At 42.1% G+C, this 25,732-nt stretch overlaps 3 protein-coding genes across 4 annotated transcripts in view; 1 reads left to right on the top strand and 2 right to left on the bottom strand.

Moving 5' to 3' along the window:
* Positions 1-394: 394 nt before the first annotated feature.
* LOC136433381 (matrix metalloproteinase-17-like) lies at positions 395-8,622 on the bottom strand. Its single transcript, XM_066425535.1, has 10 exons — positions 7,924-8,622; positions 5,672-5,910; positions 5,171-5,343; positions 4,628-4,765; positions 4,062-4,217; positions 3,688-3,800; positions 3,346-3,490; positions 3,054-3,190; positions 2,639-2,762; positions 395-2,208 (listed from the first exon to the last, which is right to left on the bottom strand). Exons 1-10 carry the CDS (start codon positions 8,038-8,040, stop codon positions 2,099-2,101), a joined length of 1,452 nt encoding a protein of 483 aa, XP_066281632.1. The 5' UTR covers positions 8,041-8,622; the 3' UTR covers positions 395-2,098.
* A 2,794-nt stretch (positions 8,623-11,416) lies between these two features.
* On the top strand, positions 11,417-19,280 carry LOC136433367 (cell surface A33 antigen-like). 2 transcript variants are annotated; one of them, XM_066425508.1, is made up of 8 exons: positions 11,417-11,584; positions 14,463-14,834; positions 15,105-15,389; positions 15,669-15,953; positions 16,486-16,518; positions 17,007-17,133; positions 17,472-17,544; positions 18,089-19,280. In XM_066425508.1, the coding sequence occupies exons 1-8, from the start codon at positions 11,536-11,538 to the stop codon at positions 18,188-18,190; spliced, it is 1,326 nt and encodes a 441-aa protein (XP_066281605.1). In that variant the 5' UTR covers positions 11,417-11,535; the 3' UTR covers positions 18,191-19,280. The 2 variants fall into 2 exon arrangements, with proteins under 2 accessions (XP_066281605.1, XP_066281604.1); XM_066425507.1 differs by lacking the exon at positions 17,007-17,133 and adding an exon at positions 16,841-16,967 and having other exon boundaries at positions 11,420-11,584.
* Positions 19,078-25,732, bottom strand: part of LOC136433361 (gephyrin-like) — a 27,084-nt gene continuing 20,429 nt past the window's right edge. Inside the window, exon 22 of the mRNA XM_066425494.1 lies at positions 19,078-25,361. The gene's annotated coding sequence lies outside the window, so the exon portion shown is untranslated. The remainder of the gene's footprint in view (positions 25,362-25,732) is intronic.

The raw sequence follows: 25,732 nt of genomic DNA, 5'->3' as shown, positions 1-25,732 counted from the left end.
ATCCTGTAAACATTATAGATCCATTGGAGATGAATAAGCCTGGGACTCAGAGCTTACACGTGAAGATTATGTTGTATTTGACATGTACAAAACAGGAATACAACACGTCATCAATTTGGTTTAGTTAGTACTGCCACGTTTTTCTTTGCATGAATTCATACTTGAAATGGGGATGGAATTTGTCATTCATAAATGCGGTTGTACAGCAGTCATTAATCCAAGTGTTATCTAATAACAAATGAGTCAGTTTCCTGTGAATTGAGGTCTAGGAAATGGTACGTACATCAATTACCAATTGGTTTTAAGGGATCAATTTCCCCCATAATCGGGCATGGATAGCTAACTTTGCCATAATCTACCAGAGAATCTCATTTCAGTAAGTCTGAAAAAACTCGGAATGCACAACATTTATTACTTATTTGTGGATTTTGTATATGGAGACATTTTTCCTCTATTTAGTAAATTCCAGCAGCATGTACCGTATTACAATGTTCATATTTTGAAAACATATCCATGTTAATCATTACAGAGGCTACACAGTCATGTATGAAGAAGACAAAAATATTTACTATTAACACAGCATGAGTTTCAGGTATATTTTGTACTAGTAATGATTACAGCAATAGAAGAAATAACAAGGTCTGGTGTTTTCTTTTGCATTGAAAGTTTGAAGAGATTATGGTTGGTATAATAAAAATATAAATATGTGCAGTCAAGCAAATCTTAAACAATCCATTGAGGTAATTGAAAGGTTTTCCACCATGTTCGTTCTCACTTGCAGCTTGAAAATAAGCTACATAAAAACGTAATACAGACTAGTTCATTATGCAAGACGTATTACCTAAGTGTGCAGAAAATGTATGCTCAACTTTGTTGTATAACCAATAGTCTCTAAGTTTACATCTTTCTGTATAATCATCACAGATGGAGGCAGGTAAGGATTCAGGTCCCCTGCTGTTACTGAACTCAGAGGATGGATGTGAAATCACAGAGTTGACAACTACTCTTGGTCAACTGGACAAGTTTCAAATTATTCGATCCTCTCACATCCCAGACCCTAGACAAGGCATTTTCCTGTCAGAAACTGAGGAAGCCAAGAAGAAAAAGCTGCAGGCTGTCTCACTGAGAAGCAGAAAACTTGAAATCCAAATGGCTCGCCTGCAAGACAAGGTCTCAAGGGAACACAGGAAGACCAATCGTATTCTTAAACGCATCGATCATCAGAAGGAGGAAAAGGCAGAACTTGGTATGGTTCAGTCTGAAATACGTCAGCTAAGAGGGAAAATGTCTGAGGTGTGTGAGGTGCGTAGACGGGCAAGGTTGGACCTGCAGAATGCAAAGGAGAAGGCAGAAAAAGCAGTAAAAACAGAAGAGGTTTCTCTCCAACAGCAGGCAGATACCCTCTCCACACTGCAGGATGTCAGGAAAGAAATACAAAAACTGCGCTTTCATGTAGATCTGGAGAAAGAGAGGAGACGTGTAGCTGCCATGACTCTACACAAGGGGACCTGGAAGAAAGACAAGGACTTGTACCGCAATGCACAGACCCAAACAGAAGAGGTGCCCCGTACTAAGAGCTGTGAGACACTTGACATTCCAGTTGGAGCACTGAGGAGACCCAGGAGTTGGCCTAACGACTATAGGTCCTCCCTGCCTGTTACTAGTGGCAGACACACCTCTGTGGAGTTGTGGCGTATTGGTGAAACAACAGAGAACCAAGGTGACTCACGAAGTGTAACCCCTAGCAGAGATTTGCCTCAAAAGTTTAGGTTGTGGTCTGGACCACGTAATACAAAAGTTAACAAGTACTTGATATAGTTACTGAGTTGTTTTAAAGGCCTGTCATGTTGATATGGTGTCATTCTTAGGGAGCAAAGTGTTCACTGACAGGTTCTCATTCAAAAGTTACAATTACTAGTAAACATATACACTGTTGTTGTGTCATTTAGAATACTTAGGTCTACATAGAATTTACAATGCTTAACACATTCACTATTGTCTTGTTGGGTTAAGTTAGGCTAAGTATAGACATGTTCTGCAGCAGGCTAATTTATCACTAGCTCAGAATAAGAGAGCCAGTTTGGCACTGCAGCTGTGACTAACAGCCCATCCAGTCTTCAGCTATGGCCCTGGGGTAGCCTCTTTTCACCTTGAGATGGTGACTGCTGTACTTCCAATAGTTCCTTCCACGGAAGAAATAAACTTCACCTGAAAGAACCAATGCCATCTTTAGTGTTCACTTTATCTTGCACAACATTTGGTAAAAGACTCTAACAATACAACTAATTGGATGTCACCCAGCTAGTTTTTTTGAAGGACCTATTGGTATCAATACTGGTATCAACTTTCCTTATATGTGAGGCAGACTACGGTAAAAAAAATACATATCTTGCACAAGTTATAACCAGTTTCTACGTGCCGGCGTACAGGTATTTTCATAGCCTCGGTCCCACCAACGATAGGGCTTTCTCTGACACCCTACCTTTCCAGTTGGCCTTTCTCATTACTGCAGGAGCTAACTAATTGAAACCAATGCTGTAGAGATTCCCTGGCGTTGGCAAATGAACTGGGTGAGCGGGTAACACTCATAGAACTCATTGGTTTGGTTCAAAGACTAGCACAACTCCTATTTACTCACCATCATCTCCCAGGTCTGAAGCACAGTCAGGACTGGACGGCACACCGTGCCACATGCTGACAGGACGGGGGTAGCCGGGGTCCAGGGTCTTCGTCTCCTCATTGTATCTCCAGTACAGGTCTCCCTGTGAACAACATTTATTTAAGATTTTGGATGGGCACTTGATTCATAATTCTAGATGAGAGGCACCTTGACAGTCTATGCTTTTTCTAGCAAGGTGACAGTAAATGCTTAACATGCCAGCACATCACTCAAAGACTAAGATCATGTCACAGCAGTGTTGGAGTGTTAAGACAATACCACTAAGCCTCCTGAAGCCTGAGCAAATGTTTGAGCTACACCACCCCTTTCTTTCAACAAGAGTAATGTAGTCAATCTCGCTGGAAAAATGCCTACTTACTAGACCATTCCTTACCTTAAAGAAATATGTCTTTTTAGTTGGTCTCCAGGCAACAGCAGCATCCACATCATCCGTAGGCAGGCCGAAGTCAGAAATGGGTCGTGGGAAACCTGGCGCCATGTTAGCACCATCAAACAACCAGTACTGTGCACCTAGAGGGTGATCGCCACAGTGATGTCATCAGTAAAAGACACAATACCTTTTGAAAAAATAATGGACTAATTTAAACTGGTACAATATGTTTGGTGGTTTTCTGTTGTAAGAAACACAGCTGTCAAGACCCCTTTTTATTCTACAAACCCCTCACCGCTGAAGAAGATGATTTTGTCGTCCTGTCCTCGGGTGTAGGCAGCATCGATCTTGTCAGGCAGTCCTCTCCACACCTGCTGGGTGATCAGGAGTTTAGGTTCGGCACCGTGCTCCCACATGTGGCGTCGGAACGTGTAGATACCCTGGGGAGGGGGATGCAGGGGACAAAGGTATCAAGAAGCCAGTAATGATAGTCAACCTCAATACTGATGATGACACATGGTGATTTTGTTCTTCACAATGCAAATCAAGTTGAAATAAGCCTATTGGACCACAGAAATTGTTATGGTGAAGCTAAAATGCGAAGAAGAATGTCAAAACAACTCCAGGATAGAATTACCTTAAATACAAACAGTTCCGAACGGAAATGCAGGATAGAATCAAACTCTGAGTTACATGGGTCAGGAAGACTGTTGCACCTTGGTAAGGATGGTGACGACTTTTCAGGTCCATCTGAAGAAAAAAACAGATAAATAGAAATTATAACTGCACTTGATGATACAATTCTGTAGGTATTACAAAAATGACAATATTGTCCTTAACGACTGTTCTGTGAAGTGTATGTGAAGCTTATCATTCCATGACTAATCAATAAAATGTATCTCAAGGAATGATTATCTTTTAAGCAATTTCATTTATCTATATGATGATGATGATCTATCTGTGTAATTGAAGGAAAGAAAGGTAACAAGCCTCGGCCCTGAACCTCCTCACCATAAAGGTTCTGTATGGCTCTGACGTCATCAGGGTGAACACAGAAGTCATTCCTGAAGACCGGGAAGGGGAACATGATGGTGCTGGGGTCATCCGTGTGACTCAGGCCCAGGGCGTGGCCAAACTCATGCACAGCAATCTGGAACAGGTTCACTCCTGGCAGCCAACAAACCAGGAGGATTAGAACATTCACTGACTGTGTTTGATTGCATCACTACATAAAACTTAGAGAACCTTCAAATTAATTGTGACATTAGTAACATGTGCAATACCACTTGGTGATATGTTTTCCCCTGGTGAAATAAAATTAAACAAACAAACAATACACCATGTTTGGTCAGTGAACCCAAACTACCATGAGTACCATTATGGTTATGATAATCCTACACTGACTTAAATCTTGACGTTTGTCATATCACATTTATGTCATACTTAAATCAGGTTCCCAACCTTGTATCCCACTTTGGATAAATTCTCAACTAAATAAAACTGACACCTGTTTACTCTCAGTTTTCTGCATGAATGTCAAGTACAAAGTTAATGATTGGAAATATGGCCTAAGTTACCTCTGGGTGAGCGCAGAGTCCAGTACTCATCAGCATCAAAGTGGACATCCCCATCATCCCCATAGCCGTCTGGCCAGTCCAGTCCGGGGGGCTGGAAGGCATGGGCATATTCTCCTCCAGGACCCTCAAACTGGTTAGCTGTGTCAAAGGGAAAATATTGTCACCTCTGAATACTCTTTTAGACTGTTGGAATTTCTAGGTGACTTTATTTGATTATGACTATTTTCTCCAGGCATGAAAGGACAACCAACAGCACAGTGACCAAGACCTTCCAACTGAGCTGTACCTAAATATTACAGATTAGTGTCAGGGGGATTCGTTGGGCACTGTTCCCAGGGTTAGATATCACTTTTCACTGATGGCATGTAGATAGCTCTCCCTGTGTTTTAATAAGCTCTGGTTCAATACATTGTCATCTTCCTTATTTAACATGTTGTGATAGACACAAAACTTAACAGTTTAATGTCCAAGAAATGACTGTAACGTTAAAGTTTCTGTGTAAATGAATCTACTGACAAGAATATGGGTCAAAAGCCTAAGCACCTTTTCCGTCCCCATGGTTACCCCGGGCAAACTTGATCATGATGTCAGCATCTCCACTGGTCCTCTCCACAAACTGTAGGCCTGAAACATTCGCCCAGACCTCCAACGCATCTACTAACACCTGGTGGACAATGGCATGGTCCAGGTGGACACTGCTGGGGTAGTTCATAATCCTGGAGTGCAGACAGTGATGTTAGAAAGATATACAGCTGAAGCAGTAGTAGAGAAATGAACACACCGAATGTGTGACAACTATGCCAGTAATTTAGTATGAAGTTACCAGGGTACTGAGCACAAATCTCCTTTATAGATCAATAGATTTTACAGCCTTCTCTATTCAGCAATAATGTTAGGGCTACCCCCACTAAGTTACACTTATATATCATTAAGTTAACTGAAGGAACCACCCTAAAGACTGATAGATAAGTACTAGTAGATATTCTATATAATGTCCTTGGTTACTCTGAGACAGAATTATCCTCAAGCCTCTGACTAAATCACCTGAAAGACACATCTTTGTTCTTCCACTTGGTCCCACTGAGAGACAGCTGTCCTGTCCTGCCATAGGGGAAGTCAGGCCAGGCAGACTCGGAGTTGGCCATAACTTTTATCATGTTCTGATCCAGTTGAACTTCCTCTGTTGGATCTCTCAGTATCCTCAGCCTCCCTTCTCTCTCTGTTCTGGCACCCTCGGAGTCTGTCGCTCTTTCCACAAAGTAGCCATAGTTATTCAGCAAAGCCTGGAAACAACAATGTTCTGAAACCTCAGGCCTAAGAAGCATTACAGTAACGCTATACTACTTTACCGCTATATGTATAAAGTTTTCCTATCTAACCTTACTGGCATAGCAAAAAAAAATCCATCAAAACAGATAAACTTAAAGACAGTCACGCAGTTTCCAAGGTTATGTTAAGTCTTTCAATATTTGAAGACGTTTACAAAAGTAGGCCCACCCCAACCCAGAAAGCATCAAAGTAAACTGAACCGCCCCTCTAATCCAGGAACTCAGGGGTCGGAAGAGGTAACGTTAGGTCACTTTTACCGGTACGAAATGTAGTCCATTGAATCCAGGTGCAATAGAAAAACAACGGCCAGAAAACTACTGAGCCATCTGTGCGTGCATTGATTGTTATCTTCGCCGAGTACTATAGTACTCGGGGTAGATTATGTTTTCGGTTGAGCCAGCTGTTTGGTGGGTCTGTATGTATGTCAAGAGCATAACTCAAGAAACCTTTGATGAATCTTTATGATTTTTGGTAGGTGTGTAGTGGTTGTGCGAAGGAAGGTCAAGTTCAAAAATGGTTTACCATGCGTTTTTCAACAGTACTGCAGCGGACTTTTAATTTTCGTGCGTTTGTATGTAGGCCAAAAATGTGACGGAAACGTTGATGGATCTTCATGATTTTTTGCAGGTGTGTAGATGTTGTAAAAACGGAGGTCAAGTTCAAAAATGGGTTTCCTGGCATTTTCCGTCGGTACTGCAGCGGGCTTTGTGTGGATGTGTATTTTCTTGTGGACAACATAACTCAAGAAGCTGTTGATGGATCTGTATGATATTTAGTGGATGGGTAGGGTTTACGGAAATGAAGATCAAGTTCGATAATCGGCCTTCTAGCGAGTACCTAAGGTACTGCAGCGGAGCTTCAAAATTTACTGGCATATTTTCTGAAAGTGCTATGGTCATGATATTTGTGTGGTAGATAGTTCATGCCACAAGAAGTAAGTTCTGTAAGTTTGGGCCCCCTAGCAGCTTGTTCAGAACTGCAGTGGGTGTTTTTGTTTTGACATTCGGACACGTATAGAGAAGGGGTGAAGAGATTGTCGTGAAGTTTTGTATGTAGAGAGCTCAGATGGTGCTTTGCACAATCGATGTCCAATTATAGAAAACAGGGGCTAATCTGCATAATTAGTAAGGATAATTGTAAATCCATTACATGCCATAATGGGGCATGTGACAGGGTTCCCGAAACAGGCCAGCAGAAGGCCTTGCCTAGAAGCATAAATAAACAGATGGGGTACATAAATAAACAAATGGGGCAGTCTCACTACAATTCAAGCAGATGTGTGGGTCCGGTTGGTTTTTAAAGTGTTCAGTTTCGGCATTTTTGTCCAACACACGGGTTTAGACATAACGGAAAGGGAACAAAATAGAAAGCCTTACAAAACACCTAAAAACATGTGAATAACCAGCCGGACCCACTCCTCTGCTCAGAGAGTACACTGCACCAAAACTGCACCACTGCTAGGTATTACCTAGCACCGTATGGAAAAGTAACATGTACTATGTCTTGCAAAATGTGTATGATATGGAATAAAGATTTATTCTATTCATATATATTGACTGTACCATTTAATTATAACTTTCAATTTTTTTGATGACCAGTTATAACATATATCAGCACACTATACACATATACTAGTCCTGTACCACCAAATGATTTTTATCCCTATCTAGACAGGACGCATTCTCCCCCCCCCCCCCCCCCCCCATCATAACTTTCAAACGGTATGGTGTGTGATCAATTTTGCAGGGGGTGATAAGCATGTAAATATTAATCACTCTCCACAATAAGCCTTGATTATTTGGCGAAGATAATGTGTTCGTGGAACTCTAGTTAATTAAAGGCGAGCATGGCACTACTGGTATATTGTATCATTACTATATATCGTTCCGAGACATTTGAAATAACTCAATACGTTTTCTTAGTTTTCGTGTCGAGGTGAGCCCAAGCGAAACTGCGTGAAACGTTACCAGAGTTTGCTGGAAGTCCCAAATCCGGGCCAAGGGCTGGAGATGACCTCCTTCTGTTGGTAGTAGAACCGTGAATAACACACCACACAGGAGCCTCCAGTCTAGCTGGATAACCATGGCGAACCAAAGACCCTGTTTTGGCACAAATATCAGTCAAGTCAAATCATGTTGTGCCCGGGGTTCCCTCGTCGCTCAGCCGCAGGGCCGTGACCTCTTCCTCAGACTTGCACCGTGACCCAGGCCTCAAAACGCTGGGCCTTCAACACTGGGATCGTAATAATAAGGGGCGGATAGTCTGCATCATCGGCATCCACGTGTACAGAGAAGCTAGATATTCTGCTGTGAAGAGAACAGGAACCTTCAAACCATAGAGAAGAACCACACTCCGATCGCGCGCACACACAGCGGCAGACGTTCCACAGCCTCTGCACGGTGACTGCCCTGCCGAATCACTTGTGTGTAGCGGGGAGATTCGGATATAAACAGTGTGGGGCTGAGCACTGATTTTTTTCTCATCAGTGACGTGAAATCCCCAACTGTTGGACCTAAATGTAGACATTGAATTCAACAGGAAACTGCGGTTGCAACTTGACCCTACGAGTCCCAAATTGGTCTGAGGCTTGGTTAAGTTAATAGGTTCAAGCCGGACCGCTGGCATGGGACTGTGCACAATCCCCAAGGAAATTGAGACTGTGTTTCTGTAAAGTGTCAGGGCATCTTGCGTCATCCTTCACATCCGTAGACATTCGTGCGAACTAGCCAAGTAGTTCAAACAAACCAAGTGCACGGCATGGCGGCAAATATGAACGGTGCAAATAGACATCTCAAGTTGCGCCAGTGGGGTCGTGCCTCATGTCAGAGGCCTTTAAAGTATATTTACGGTAATTATCTCATCCTTCCAGTTCCAGCCATTCGTGTGTTTTTTCACTCGAAAAGTGCACCAGACAAGGTGAGTTGATTTTGTGGTAGCGCACAACTGATACCTTTAAGTAACGTTAAAGTTACATGGTAAAGTTCTTTACCCTTTACCCAAGACCTTAGGTCCTCCCTCAACGTACTCTCCAAGCAGAGGTTTCGGGGGCTAATACTACTAGTAGTGGCCGGGATTTTTAACGCTGCCCTACCTTCACAACGGTGTTGCATTGGTCGGCTATAAAGATATCAACAGCGCTCCTCCAGTGACTTGCGGTCTCAGGCGCACCGCTTCCATCATTACTGGTTCTTGGGTCTCCCGACAGCGATTCTTGTTTTGGCTCTGCACTTCGGAACTTCAACCTTCTTTTACAAGCGGGTAGTTTGTGACTGTCCCCAAATCACACGATTGGAGCTGCCAACGGCAAAATGATGGTCTGCGATGCTCCTCGAGAGACAATAACGTCATCAATCACTGTGACATGCTCTGCTTATCAACATCGTTTCAACACTAAAACGTGCCGGCCACGTGCCAGCTATCTGTCAACTATATTGCCTGCTGCGCAGGGCCCACATTTGGGGAAGGAATATTTGCACACCTGTTAAATCCTTTCGTCAGGAAAAAAGGGATATGGTGTGTAAATGTCATGTGCAAATACTTTAACAGATAAACATATATAAAGACTTCCAAGAAAGCTTCATTTTCAAGCTTAGAAATACGTCGCACGTTTTCTCCACATCCTCAACCCTAGCTATCAATTCGAAATGTTCGTTGTTTTCAGTTATCAATGACCCTCAGTATTTTTCTCTCGTTCAAATCGATAAGAATAATGTTTTGTCATCAGAGCCGATTGTCAAGGAAAGCTTTAGGCGCAGACTAGGAGGGAACATGTTCATTTCCCTTCCCTTCACCATACCGTCCTCAACGCCGTCCATTTCCTCCGCGTGATAGAACACCGTCGAGATGAGCTTTGGTGTGCGTAGTCCAGTGGTTAGCGATCTTGCCTCTGGAACTAGAAGCCTCGGGTTCGATCCCGGCTGTGTCGCTCACCCGACATGCACGCTCTTCGGAAAGGGTCGCAGTCCGTAGGACGGGACGTTAAGCCATGGTCCACTGTTCATTGTGCTTGTCGAAAAGAGCTAGGAGAATTTTCCCGGTACAATGAACCTGTAAATACTGTACATAGCGTCTGTCTTCTCTGTCAGGACCAGTGGAAGATTAGCTCATTTGTTCATTGAGTTCATTTGAGCTAAACTGGTTCGAGATCACTCTCCTTACTTTCTCCAGCTTTGCCGTTTGTGTCGTGTCCACTTTGAACAGATACTAGTAATCACGTGCGCCTCCGTTCATTATCTTTACACAGATAGTCAGTACCATTTTCCAAGTATTTCATCTGTCGGCGCAGTGATTTTGAATTAAACATTCAGACCCTATGGAGCTGGCTACCGTACATTCGCAACTAGTATAGGAAATATCTGACCACGGCTGTCAAAAGTCAAATGGATCGTCATTACCGGCACCAGACAATTGATTACAAATCGATGACACACAATAGCTGTCTTTACTAGTGGGCATTATTTTACATCTATCGTTGATGTAAAAAATAAGCATTGATTGCTACTGCGTACTGGACGTCACAAGAGGTAGGTTGACTTGGGCTTGCTGGAAAAGATCATCGTATACAATCTAGAGGATGTTGTTCCGCCAAAATAGTCGGCTTTTAGTTTTACAAATGTACTTGACTTTGATACTGAGTGAGCAAGGCGGTCAGGAGCGACATTCAAGACATGGTCACATTAGTCTAAAGGTAAATGTTTACTTTTCTGATTATTCTTTTGTCTTGTTTGTTTACACGTGGGAGCACTCATTCAAAAAGTAGTCATTAGTTACCAAGGGATACCATCAACTAAATACACGAATTAATGATAATGTCCTGGCTAGCGGCAAACAACTTTCCATATAGTTGCTAGGTACGTACGGACATTCGAAGCTTGCTTGGCCAATTGGATGTAAATGTACTTGTACTACTGTATACATAAAGGTTTGAAACCAGCTATGACCGCAACTGAAGTTTCATTGTAAAGCAGTGCATGGTTAGGGCTTGCGCTTGTATCCACGTCATGGTCCTATCTGACATGCATAGCTGAACTTTTCAACTCGGCAATGTTAATAGTTAAACGTTTGAACTTAGGCATGGCGTTTCAAGTCGGATCTTTCTTCAGTTCCCAGTGTGCGTTAATTGATCTTACTGAATTGTACAGTTTGGTAACAAACAACTTAAAACGCTACAAGTGGTTGACATCGACCCTGCCTACGAACGCCCATGACCCTTACATGTACTGCAGGGAAAGGTGGGCGGTAACTTTGTTTTACGACTTTTGAAAAAAGATGGCTGTCTGGTAATCAAACAACGCTTTACCAAATAAGGCGTAACGGTGATCTCATAGGTGATGTCATCCAACCGACGCTAGCTGTAAAATGGAGCAATCAGAAGCGAGGTTAGGCAAATATGTGCACCTTTACCTGGGTTAATATTAACTGAAGATTCAAAAGGGCCAATCACCAAGTCGTCTCGTGGTCGTTTGACCGTTACACGTACCCCCTTTCCTGTGCGTCCTCCCGGAGTCGGCAGTGTGGTAAAGGCGGCACATCTCCGAGTAGAACTTGTAGAATCCAGTAACTTTTAATTAGAAAAGACGATGCAGCGTCTCCTTGTGTTCGTAGTCTTCAGCCTCGTGGCTGCTGCAGGTGAGTTTGATACGTTTTTATCCTGTCTGAAGACACTTCCCCATAGCCCACGCTTCAACAGGTGGATGATTTAAGCTCTTTTCACATTGACCCATGGTCTGGGCGACTGAAGCCCTTTCTGACTCATACGGTCATGCAATACCTTTCAGTACCTGCCATTTTATCTGCACAACAAATGCGGCCGTTAAGATTAAGTTTTCCTCTCAAAATGGTGCATTTTAATAGCAAAATGACTGGACACTTGAACTGGGTATGTTACCGCCATTTTACAACTGTGCGGCGGTTATTTGCTCTGGGGTTCGTGTTGACTCACAGAGCAAATTAGCCCTCCATCTTTGACAATCAACGGTGCACATTGCAATCCTTCGGTTGGTGCTTACGAAAGGGCGGCATGTATGAACTCAATAGACGGACATGAGCAGCATCTGGACTTTTTTCAAGACAGGTCAAATTGAGTTACAAAGTTGAAGAAAAAGTAAAAGAAAGATCCTAGTGTGAAAACTTCATGTGGAACTGCTTTGAAGGTGGATGCTTTAAATAGAGCACGGACAAGGTTCCGCCTTACATTCTCGTTTCCATTTTGTGCCACAGACATTCTCGTCTGCTTTATTTCAACGGTTTTAGAAAGAAATCTAGATAAGCAACCCCGTGAGATAATGCTTAAAATTTGAAACACACTGTGAAGGTAAGTGGTGCTTGCTAAGAAGTTTACGAAATAACGGATTGCATTTTGCACTGCCTTGAGTGTCTTGAGTCTGTCATAAAGGTCTTATAAATGTAGAAAAAGTAATGAAAAAAGTGTATACTGTGTATACATTGACTACTTTTACATATGTGTAAGTCCGCTTCGAGATGCGGGTGTCCTGTTAGAATTTGATTTCCGAATTCGAATAAATTTTTTGATCGCGGGTCTAATCGCCCTTAGCATGAGAACCATCCTCCGCAATGACCGCTGGCTCAAATACTTTTCGCTTACTAACCACGATCGCCCTTCCCGGCAACCCTGAAGCTGCATGACTGTGTCTGATCTGAAGCTGCATTGTTGAGGATGCGGGAAGACGGTTGTCAGTTGTTGACACCAAGTCCTTGTTGACACACATTCAAATTGAAACTGTATTGCATCTGTTTTGTCTGTTCTGGAGTTTGCTCAGCCATATGGCGGTTAGAATCGCACCTTGACCAGATCGATCCGCAGACGGGACTGAAGTCTACGTTGGGACATCGTCTCGTGTGGCAACGGTTGCTTTAAAGCAGCGAGGCGCGAGAAGGTTAATGTTTGACAGGCAACGTGGGGCCAGCCAGCGCTTACACAAACAAGTTTCCATTGGTTACCCATTGATAGACGGGAGAGGTCAGACCAGGGTACCCATGAAACTCAGCTTCAACAAGTTGAGTCTGTGCCAGGCACCGGGTTCAAGCGCCGTGTGGAAGTGACTAAGATGACGTCATACCTGACATGTAACCAAGTCAGCTGATGCAACAACTAAGTTATATACATCATGGAGTGTTAGGTCGAGAGGTCCTTTAAATCTGCATACGTAGCGATTGTAGTTGGAGATAACGTTAAACGAAATTTCTTCTTATTTTAGTTCAAAGTACATTATACTCCTATCTCCCAGTACCCCATTGCAAAGTGAACCCGTACACCTGTTATAAACCACCTGTAGCAATAGGTGACCCATCCTGTTAGTCAATGTCGGTTGTGCCAACAAAGGAGCGATCAACTCGCGCCAAGAACAAACAGCGGCCAGCCCTCCCCCGTGTAATGTTGTGACTCCAACTGGTACCAAAATGTGCTGTCGTCACTTGTTGATCTCCGAGTTTACGCACCAAGATCGGAAGGACACATACTATTTGATGTTTCAAGCCGCATTGTTCAAAACAACCAGAGGAGTTTTTTATGTACAAAGTAAAGTTTTCTTTGGAGAAATTTGGATACTCATATTTCAATAGTCAGAACAAGAAGTAATTTTCGTAGCTTTTATTCGGACCACTCACTTCCGGCGTTTCTTAAGTACACTTATTGTACATTAAGTACAACCTAATTCCATGAAGTTGTCCTTTGTCATCAGTACACATTTTTGGTTTGTGACACCTATCCTATATCATCGGTCCTTGGTGACACATACAAAACCGTTGATATTGCCGCAAGGGATCCGCACAATCTGCACAAAACAAACTTGCTTTTTTTGTGCCGCGTGTTGTCTTTTGTGCTATAGCCCCCGGTTGATTGTCGCGTTAAACGAGAAAAATATTGCTAGAGTCACGGGCGCAAACAAGTCTTCTACACGTGTAAAACTGGCATGGACGTGACAGAAGATGTAACCGTACAGTTGTAACAGCACAGTGACGTTTTCAACTACCTAACATTACGTACAACCGTACACGGACCAGCAAGCAAGAAAGGAATGTTAACAATCATGGCAGGTAATTGGATGAGTAACAAAATAAACATACAAACACAAACGTTACAACTCAATCCATAAATCTCATCTGGCCCATGTTGTTGGACCGTGCCGTAAGTGGTACCGTTTGCGATCGGACAGACAGTACCAAACAAACTAGATTTTTGGTTGTTTGAAAAGTTGACCTGTGTCGATCACGGAGAGACAGTAATATACCATTTCAGGCACATTTCTTTCTTCCGGAATTAAGTCTTTTGGAGTATGTCTTGGGTGGGTCTATTGGCCAAAGAGCTATATATTAAGCCCTTTTTGCATTAAATTTTAACAATGCTAGTCTCTGTCTGTCAGAGTTATTTTAACTCCTAAACCTCTATCTGCAAAAAGACTAGCTGTAAGGATTTCCTTTGCAAGTTTTAGTGTACTCTTGAGACTTACACTATTATGAATTCACTACATTAACGTTTTGTCTATAGTGAGAGCCCAGCTGACGATCAGTGGTGATGGTGCCGTGGTACAGGAGTCGATAGGCCGATCAGTCACCTTAACGTGTACCTACTCTCTAACCAACACCTACACCCTGCGTGAGATCAAGTGGTACAGTCTTATGGACGGCGATAGAGAGTCTGTTCTAGTTTACTATCCCGGCCAGTCTGTGTACACGTACGGATTGTACCGGAACAGAGCCAGCCTGGTCAACACGGATGCAGCCGCTCAGGTGGCTTCCCTTCGCCTGAGCAACCTGCAGTTCAGCGACAACGGCACCTACGAGTGCGTGGTGGGAGCGAGCTCGAGTGGAAGTGCGGCGCCTCAGGAGGCTTCTGCTGAGATTGAGCTGGTAGCTCTGGGTAAGTCGTGGCATTATAGTCATGCCATCAAAACTAACTTGTTTTGCTTTATGTAGTTCACTGCACCGACACGGCATTTTTTGTTGTTCTGGTTATTCAATCACTGCGGACTGGAAGACAACTTTTAATCAATCCTGAAGAAGTACTATTTTCTAACCTCTTTAAAATATCTAAACTAGGAATCTTAATTCTTTCGTGACTCGACAAATAAAAAATGAATTGTATCAGCTCATTCACAGCATGTTCATTTCCATCATTCCGCATCTACAGTTGCTCCCAATGATCCTGTAATCGACGACGACTTCAACTCGGTCACCGGCAACCTGACGTTGACATGCACGGCGTACACCGGCAATCCCGCCGCCTTCCTCACCTGGAACCGCGACGGGTCCCCGATCTCCGCCGACCGGGCAGATAACATCACCAGCTGGCGGGGATACCTGGACGCCCAGTCCACCATCAGCGTCACGGCCAGCTCCGCACAATCGTCCACATTCGAGTGTGTGGCTCAGCATCCTGCCTTCACCTCTGCACAGAGAGCCTCTGTCACTCTGGGTACGTACAACATAAATGATGTCCGATTGTAAAGAAAAGAATAGCAAATAGCAAAGAAAAAAGGACTAGTGAAGTACTGATTGTCAAAAATGTGTGAATAAGGCTATGGCAATGTCCTAAAGCTTCATGGTCATTTGATGTATCTGAGATTTTGAGCATCTCTTTATTACAAGAAATCATAACACAGACAGCAAAACTGAACAAGTGAAATATTCTGCAAATCTATCAAGTGAAAGTACTGCAAATGTACACAACAATGATGATGGCTTTTATATCTAGGATCCCCCAGTGTGTCTTCAGTCAGCATCAACCCAAGCCCGGCTCCAGGGCAGTCTCTGGTGGAGCTGGATGACATCATCCTGACCTGCATGACCCAGGAGGGGATCGTCCCACAGCCCACATATGAGTGGCGCCATGACGGTGGAAGTCTACCTACCAGTGCACAGGCATACAGGAACGAGCTGAAGATCTTCAGTGCACAGGTAGAAGACAGTGGCATCTACACCTGCACTGCCTCCAACAGTTTTGGCTCTGACACTGGCGATGCAAGCATTCTGATTACAGGTATGTATGACCATACAGCGAAGAAGAAACTCTTCCTCCCTCTAGAGGGAATGGTCTTGTCCGTACAGAACATGAGACATATTGAGAAATGTTAACAGGTTTACAGTTTTTATGACTACCATGACAAAAGTCATGACAGGACAAAAGTCATGACATGACAAAAGTACATACTCTCAGACCTCTGTAGCATCACCTCTATTTCTCTGGACAGTACATGTAATTGAAAATAAAGTTTTTTTCTTGTACACATATAACAAGTTTAAGAGTGTGCCTATTATACACAATCAGATACACAGTTTTGAGCACGATCTTACAAAAGTAGGGGCTGCATTTCCATCATAGCAGACTTTTAACCTTACATGCCTTGCAGTGACAAAATACTGCAAGTACATGTACCAGAATGTACCTTATCATAACATCGAGATTCTAGTGCACTGTTAGTGCTGAAAACACAGCACAAATGGTTGTATTCATAATGTTAAGAAAGAGAAGTTTTCCTGGGACTAATAATACCTTTACATATCCTTTACAGAACGAGTTGATAACACTCCAGAGGGACAGACAGGTAAGCAAGCAACTCAAAACAGTCATCCTTGTAAGGACGGTAAATGTTTGCAGCAAAATGAGTGATTTTTTCAAGCAGATAATAGTCGAAAGTGTTTGCTTGTCACTCAAATGACAAATGACAAAAGAGATGATTTGGATTAAAGGTCTCACTGTCAGGAATAAAGCAGGCAGCAGTTTTAGGCTCATGAGAAATTTGGGTATGAAAGAGCCCTTCAGTTATCAATTCATCAAACCAGTTGACTCTCTCCCTGTCCAAAGCCATTTCACCAAAATCTGTGTTATCCAGCCTTGTGTTTGAGCAGGCCTATTTGGGTTCACAGGCACTCCGGCTGGTACTGTGGTGGGCATAGTGATCGCAGTTCTTGCTGTTGTTGCTGTGATCGTTGTCGTTGGATTTGTGTGCTGGCGCCGTCGACAATCAGATGAGCTCAAGATTCCCCCAGACAGGTGAGAGAACGTCACCTTTCTCATTTGCTTTGCCCGTAGGCTCGCCAGTGGGGTCAGTAGTCGGTGGGGTGGTGGCAGCTCTGGCCTTCCTGGTTCTGGTCGCTATTGTTGCATTTGCTTGGTGGCGAAGCAAGGAGAGGGGAGATTACAACACTGCAGAGCAAAGGTGAGGCTGAGTGGGAGGGTAACACGGACGCAGTCACTCACGGCACATCAGCAGCTACAGTCCATCTTCAGTCCCCATCATGCACAATTTGGGTGTACAGGTCCTGATGCATTGGACCATTGCAAGAACATGTATTAGACCTGTACACTGCTACAGCAATTGGTACTGATGTCTCTGTGATTCATAATAGCCATCAATACAACTTCTCCGAAGAAAACTAACTGTCAGGTTACTGTAGGTGGACAAATTTTCGTTTTGTTACATGGGGGTTTGTTACTGCTAACACAATGACAAGATGTATGGCACAGTACCAATTGACTGTTTTGTACTCAATACAGCCCTGAAGAACCAGAAGCAGTAGTGTCAACAGAGCCTGAGGAGGAGAAGGATGAAGAAAAGCTCAATCTAATGGTGAGTAAATTGTGCATGAGATTTGAAGAAGACATATTCCCTACTACTGGCAACACCAATATACAAACTGTATCCCCATTGGTCCCTAACTTCCCTTCATTCTCAAATCCATTATATGAATATGAACACCAGTTTTACATGTGTAGGAGACTTGTTTGCGCCACTCTAGTAATATTTTTCTGGTTTAATGCGACAGTTATCAATAACGTATCATGGTAACTTCTGCCCTACTAGTAAAGTTGCCCTACTAGTACTGTCCCAGCATTACACCCCTATGTTTCTACACTGCTATGTTCCAACACCTTCTAACCCTAACCCCAACCCCTTAAATCCTAACACAGCAGTGTTGGAACATAGGGGTGTCGGAACATAGGGTTGCCCCCTATCCCTGGAGCAGCAGACAGCTGATGTCTGCCCTGTATATCACCTGCACCAGCAAACTGTACAGTTTATTTCCCAGACATGGATGTTTGCAATCTGTTTTGTGTCCTGCAATGGCTGCCTCATAAAACTTGGTCTGATCCTTAAATTCTGATCTCAACAGGAGGAGAAGAAGGAGGAGGAGCCTGAGGAGGTCAAGGTTGAGACCCAGGGTGAAGGTCATGCTGAGGTGGCGAAGAAGCCTGACCCAGACCAGACTGCCTAGATACCTTCCTTCACTCATCTTACAGCTAGCCTCCTCAAGGAGACAAAATCTAGTTCAGCACTCTTAACAGATTGTGTACAACTTAGCCTATGTTGGCTTTAAATAACTAATTTACAGACTGCTGTTTGTCTTCAATCCTTCCAGTGTGACTTAACCGCTTTTACAAAATGTATACCGTAATGCTCCTTTCCTAATAGGCACTTTTGTTGTTGTTTGTTTGTCAGGCAGTCTGTTGCCATTCGCTTTGAACATGACAATGAAGTAGAGCTACTGTATGTTGGTATTTCTGAGCTGTACGTATTATTTCCTCACTGTGGGATGACTCCACCAAAAGCCTAATTCAGACCAAGGTAGACTGGTTTTCCTGCAATCATGGCTGTATCCTTGAAAAAGCTGATATAGGCTGGTCAAAGTCAAGAGCAGAGGAGAGTTTGAAAATGAGGACTGCTTAAAATAGCGTATTTTGGAAAGTAGAATTTGTACCTTTAATAGTTGATGATGATGACAATCAAGGACAGGGGACATGTTATGATGGGACTTGAAATTTATGGTGCCAAAAACCTTTGCAGCAAACTAAATGTATAGATAAGTAAGACCTTAGTTTTTTCTCTTCAATTTACACAATGTACATGAATGGCCTGGTAAGATATACCAAACCATTGCATGTGAAAATAATCAATATTGCCAATCATAGCATAGAAGAAACCGCAATTGACATGTTAAGGTAGCTTACAGTGGAAAGTCTGGAAACTTAATCTTTCAGTATTTTGAAGTTTTTCAGTGTGTAAACAGCTATTTTTGAGTTTTTATGGCTTGTAGTATAACATTGCAACATGGTAGATGATTATACAGTGATGTGTCAGCACTTTGTTGCAACCGTTTTACAGGAATCTTTGATGACTGTCAATGTTCTTTACTGTCAAAAAGTCTACTCAGTCAGGGTGGGGGAGTGATTTCAGAACACACTCTTGTTGAAGAACAATCACCAAATGACAGTCACAGATTTGAGCATAAGCAACTGACCAAAACATTGCAGTGACAGTTTGAGAAAGAATTAAAGTACTCTGTGTGCCTCGCGGCTTTTTAATAATCCTGTGTCATGGTATGTTTGATTGATTGTCTTGTTCCGCATACATTTCCCCTTCATTTTTCTTTTTCTTCGAACATAGCTCATTCTTCAACACATACCTCATGACAGTTCATACATCATTCCTCAAAACAGGTCGTACCTCATCTTCCGCTTTAGCTCAAACCTCAACACTTAGACTGAAGACATGTGAGAAAGAGAAATGTACGTCTTAACCATACCACTCTTTCAACAAGTCAAACTTTTGGTTGCTACATCAGAAATGTCCTATACTGCAAAACGTATCTAGTGAAAATGCATTTCAGACGGTAGCTTTTTGAACGCCCTTCGTACGATGATAAGAGGAGTCAAAATACAAGACTTAGTAGACTTCATGATGTAAATGAACGAGTCACACCAATTATAGGTCCACAATAAACCTTCTTCACCTCTGATATTTAATAAATCACTGGTGGGTTTTCAAATGTACAGTAGTTGGAGTGAGTCCATGTGCTCCCAGGACGTTGCTGCTGGCTGACTGATATGTGTGGTATGTAGAAACGCAGCACAGGGCTGCAATCAGAAGTCGGAACAACCAGGGGGTCTTGTGTGAAAACTATTCGGATCCAGATCTGTTTTACATGTTATGGCAGCCTTTGTAACAACAGACTGCGACAGGAGATAGGACAATATCATTTTTGGATATATCTTTTGTTTTAGTGTTTTATGAGTGTTTCACCTACTGACATACCCGTTTCCAAGGTGTTCAACAGGGTTTCATTCTGCCCAGTGACACAGAGCTAAAAATACATTTTTTTTGGCTAATCAATAAAGGTTACATTATTGATCACTAGCTATGATTTATAAGAAAACGTTTTCCCCAGTTGGAGACTATGGAAATCAGTATCAACTCATTTTCTTTCTTTCATTTTGGAAAACTATGGGCAACATTGATGTTTATATTCGAAAGGTGTGTGCAAAGAAGGTTTAGGATGTTCAGTCAAAGTTATCAATAGGAAGAAGACAACACATTCAAACTGTTTCCAGTGTGCCTCTATCCAATCACAGTGATCATTAACACTGTTTTAAGAGTGAAGTATCTGGGCACTGGCTCTTCAAAACACTAAATTTAACTTCTGAGTATTGCAACCACTCAATGTACAGTCTTTGTGTATATTAACAACTATATAGTAAATGTGGTGTCTTTATAAAGCGTTTGAACCATGTTCTGTAATATAATGTTCTTAAGCTTCTAATATATACAAGGTTAAGTTTGCAGTGCATTCATACTATGTGTCTATCATGTTAGTCTTGTTTTGTGAAAGTCCATTACATCTTCCTAAATCACTGTACAAACTCATTAGCACCATGCTTTTTCTTAGTAACACCCCAGTTTAGTACCATGAGTGGTTGCCATGTTGCAGACCCCAAAAATGCATTAATGAGAAACCTGATTTTCCATCGTTTCCAAATTTATGGGTAATTTCTTTAGCAATGTCTGCTGCTAGTTTTCATTGCAACAATTCAGGTATCTCACCAGACAGTTATAACAGGTCAACTCCACTTCTTGTACAACAGGATTTGGCCAAATATATACAATTATACTATACTTTGTCTGATCGATGTGTTTTAATACTTTTTTTAATTGAATATTCCCTCTCCTAAACAAATATCAATCTAAGATTTGTTCCCTACTTTAACCCAAGAAGTAGATTATTCAAATATGAGACTTTTTTGTGGGGCAAAACAAGGCTGAATGTTGTTTTACAACACATGAGGTGTCCTCCATCTAGTGAGGAAGTCTGGGAGGTGCTAGCAGTGTGTCAACTGGCAGCAGTTGTAAAGGCACTCTGTGGAGCAAGCTGCCAATCTTCAGGCGACATCTTTGGCCTTCCCAGAACTGAGAGGACCTGAACAGAACCAGAGTTTCCACCATGCAAACATCAGTTGTGAACAACACCTGTCAACCAGCAGCAGCTTCCAACACAATGGACTCAGTACATGTGTCAGTGTGGGCAAGTCCCTCTGTGTACAAATGGAAGCTCTTTCCTAGTCTTACATAGTACCAAAGCCCATCCACAATGGCCTACTTGACGTTATTATTAGAGATTCTAGTAACTTTGTTAAACTTGATGTCATTAAAGTCCTGCCACTCCTTCAAGCGTCACACAGGTCTGGAAATTACAACATGTCCATCTCATCCCCTAGTCACCTCTCTCTTGGTGCATTCAGTTATCAGTTTTAAACTACAAGCATTTCAGTACATGAAAATTCCCCTCTATCACCTAACATCCTTCAAAGAACCAATATATCAGAAAGTTTCCAAAAACCTACCTAGAGAAATGTACATGTCTTATAAAGGCATGGAAATCATACATTCTGATCAACCCTGGAAATTGTCAAATAGGACTTATAAAACTAGATACTTGTACACGCATGATAATTTCAAAGTCAATAGGAGAGCTTGCACCAAAGTAATGGCATTACAGCAAATCAACACGTGCAGGCTTCATCACCTTAAAAATGATTTACAAACAAGGTATATGATATTTGCACCATATCTATGCAAGGCTACTCATAATAGGTTTCTCATCACATTGGTAGAGTCAATCTGTTTTAAACTGTATCCTTAAATTTGCCATGACAGGTATTGACGAGCTTTACATGTGTCTAGCCTTACTGAATCACGCTTCTAGCAGCCCTTCCACTGTTCAGGCTCTCGGGGAGGAGGCCTAATCAGCCCAATAGCAAGAGATTGTGTAACACAGGCTAGGCATTTATCATGACCAAAAGAAAATCTGGCACGCAGGAAGACTTACAATGCAAGGATGGATGAAAGAAGTCAGTAACGTTACATAAAATGTATGGTGCAGAAAGAACAATAATATGTAAAACGTGCACCTTTTTCAACTGCAAGACCATGTCCTTCTTTACAGCTCTTGGAAGACAATATATATTTATATATATTATATATAATTTCATTGCACTGAGTGTTAAATCATAGAATTTACATCCATGGTGAGGTTTACAGTTAGGTATTAGTCTTTGCTCACTTATCTGACATTCAATAGTAAAAAGATTCAACATTCAATAGCTCTATTTGCCTTCTATGTGACTGGACTAAATTTGGGAGACATTTCACACTACTGGCAAAAAAGAGTGTGTCCGTCACAGGCCAGTGTATTACAGGAACCATACAGGGTGTCATATTGCAGAGAGCCAGAAGTAACAGTTTGGATGAAATAGTGAGGCTCTGGACCTTCCGTCCCACTCACAATGATCTACATCAAGTGTTGCACAATCACCTTTTCACACATCTTAGTAACGATTCAACAATTTTTATATGAAACTGTTCAATGTGTCAAAGTGAACACATTCCATGTGAAATTTTCTTGTTTTCAGGATACCTTTAGAAACATCAGAACTTTGGGAAAGAGACTAATAGATACTATTGAAGATGGAGCAATGTGGAAGTAGGCTGAAATGTATATTCTGAAAATAGTCCAACATCTTCATGCTTCGGGCCTCAAACACAAAGTATCATCACAATCCATCTATTATCCTTCATGGAAGGTGAAGATTAACATTCATCTCTTTCCTTTATATCAGACCTTCATATATGCCCTGTTGGTTGTTTATTACCCAAACCACATTTTAAAATTCTATTGATGTAGCCCTTAGCAGGAATGTACAGAATGTAATGTCAGGCATGAGGAAAACATGCTCCTGATTCATTCCTACTTCCATTGGTCTACTGTTGAAATATGGCACGAAGATGACATTTGGCACAGAGATATTAGTAGAGATCCAATCTATTTGTGTATTTGGAAAAGTTGTCAGCCTTTTTGGCAACACTGTAAGGGGTAATGGTTGAAACTTCCAATACCAGGTCTGCAGGTATTCATCAGACATTCCATTGCCAATCTTCATGGGAATTTGCACATCAGAGAGATGGCAAATGTGTAATACTATACAACTTTCTTTTTTCTTCTTCTTGTTAATTCAAATTCAAAAGGTCAAAGCTTTTGATAAGCAAGTGGGTAACATGGTAGAGGGTTTACCTTGGTGTAGGCTCTATAATAAAGAGAATTTTCTAAGGAAATTTTCAAACCATTTCACTGGGGTCAATAATTCTAAAAGTAGGTGAAACATTTTCCTCAGAACAAATTTGTGTCATTAGATCTATAGCAGAGGACTCATAACCTGATTCATTCCGATCAAAAGAGGTATAGCAGACCAGCATTCTGTGTGGCTTTACATCTTTTTAAAAACGAACAAAGTTTTGCAAAGTGGAAAATTTGGTCTCCTAGTTCTTATTGCTTGTACAAATCTACAAAATGTAACGTTACATCTATCTGACACCTAGCTGAAGGATTCAATGCCATAAAACATCAAAAGAAAGTCCACATGATTGAACTATGCTGCCTCGTGTTGAGAGGATGGTAGGATGTATGCAGTCACTACATTTGGGGTTTGTTTGAATAGTGCTAGTGCTACGTCATCACTGTTCTGTACAGCCTCACACCATTGACCTACAAATATGACTACAGAAGACTGTAGCACACTACTGGGCTGGGTGAGGGAGTCAACTTACATCTAACGTTACTTGTGTAGCCCCTTTGACTTCTGAAAGGTTAGAGTTGAACATTACGAGAGGAAATATTAAGTAGTGTCAAAATACTTAGACCTCAAGGCAAATGATAAGAACTCTTGGCACCTACATTCACACTGTCCATTTCACATGTATGGGCAAATCACCTAGTAGTCTTTTCAATTCAAACATGACTGCTTGTTAAACATACAGCAAGGTAGAGTATTTGCTATTTGACTGGTGCATAACATTCATTCCACTCCTTAGGTTTCTTTAAGCTTTCAATGTGGTTGACTCTACTTCAGTTAACATCACCATTACTGTAGACAGCTTGCTGTCTCTATCACTACTGAAAAGTTACATATTTGGATTTTCACCACTCTCCCTTCACAAATCTGTCTCAATTCCATTCCGTAAAAGTCAACCGTCCTAGCAATTGCTAAATGCATTGATTGCTTTGGCATCAGATCTTTTGTGCAGAGAGGTTCCAGCACAACGTGGTCATCCTTAAAGACTTCCAAATGGAGAAAAAGTTAAACATGGAAACGGTCACCTTCCCAGGACCTTGTAAAAGATTTCGCTGCTGTTGTTAATTTGCCACTCCACTCAAACCTTACCATGTTCAAAAAGCCCATAAACCTGACATTGTAAAGTCCTCATAAAACCCTCACCATTCCTAACATGTTCCTATACAGTACCCGTGTTGCACTTGTATGTACAGCTACTCGCACCAAAAGACCTTCCCGTTTAAAACCTCCTTTTTTGACCTACCGTGTCCTTCCGGTTTAAGGTTGAAGTCGGCGGAGAGTTGACCATGAAGACAGTTGGTTTATTGGTAGAGGGACCACAGCCTTGTTTGTGGGAGAGGAAGCCCAATGTTTTTACACTGCTTTCATACAAAGAAGGGTCTACATCATTCACTTCAAGTTGTGACTAGTGTTGCCTCAGGAGGCATAGAATCGGTTTCATAACTAAAGAGTAGTGTTTGTTAGAATGCCCAACACATCAGAACCTTAATGTGTCTGTCGTCGGGCAGTGATGTGATTGATAATGATCAAAGCTATCAGTGGGTGTAGATTTTTAGTTCAACTGTCACAGTATGTTTCTGTAGACCCGTTGTTTGGGGGGATTTATATCATGCTTCACCTCCCACAAGAGCAGACAGACATACTCTAGACAAGGTCCTCTGGTGTCTTGATTACAATGGCACTGAGATTATCAAGTACAAGTTTGTACAATGCATCCTATACCTCAATAACCTTCAACTGTAGCAGTTGACCCCCGTGCTCAGAATGTACATGGGGGTGTAGGTACTGGTTTCTGGATGCCCATGTAAACTTGATGAGGTAAAAACTTCTGCCATCAACACTATGTGTGTGATGGGGATGTCTGAATCATCCCTACTTGTCCACACAGTCACCTGCAGGTTAGGACAGGAGCCAGGCTTGCACATCTGCCAGCCAAACTGCCATGTACACAACTTTATGGTGGAAGACGGCAGCCTGGCAGCCAACCTGTGGGAAGACGAACCATCAGCTGCACTGTAAGTCCATTTTCACTTTCTTTGCTAAATTTTGTGGCAGGAGAGATAAGGATATGTTGCAGTATCAAAGGCTTGTAGTGACTACATTTGTACAAGGAAACAACCCTCAGGAGGTGCAGTGCTACAAATATCAGCGACTTACAGAACAAGTATCAGTATTGGTTAACTCGTATAACTGCCCCCTTGTATAACACTTTGCTACACTACGATATTTTTTCATTGCGGTTACAAACTTGGAGGCATTTCTAAACATGAAAAAAAAGTAAAGAGATGGTGCTGACTGGACTTATTTGTGCAGACTGCAGATACAAAGTAAAGTTCAACCACTCATATAAAGTACAT

This window comes from Branchiostoma lanceolatum, chromosome 4, assembly GCF_035083965.1.
Source record: "Branchiostoma lanceolatum isolate klBraLanc5 chromosome 4, klBraLanc5.hap2, whole genome shotgun sequence".
Taxonomy (NCBI): Eukaryota; Metazoa; Chordata; class Leptocardii; order Amphioxiformes; family Branchiostomatidae; genus Branchiostoma; species Branchiostoma lanceolatum.
This window is presented reverse-complemented; position numbering and strand designations above follow the sequence as displayed.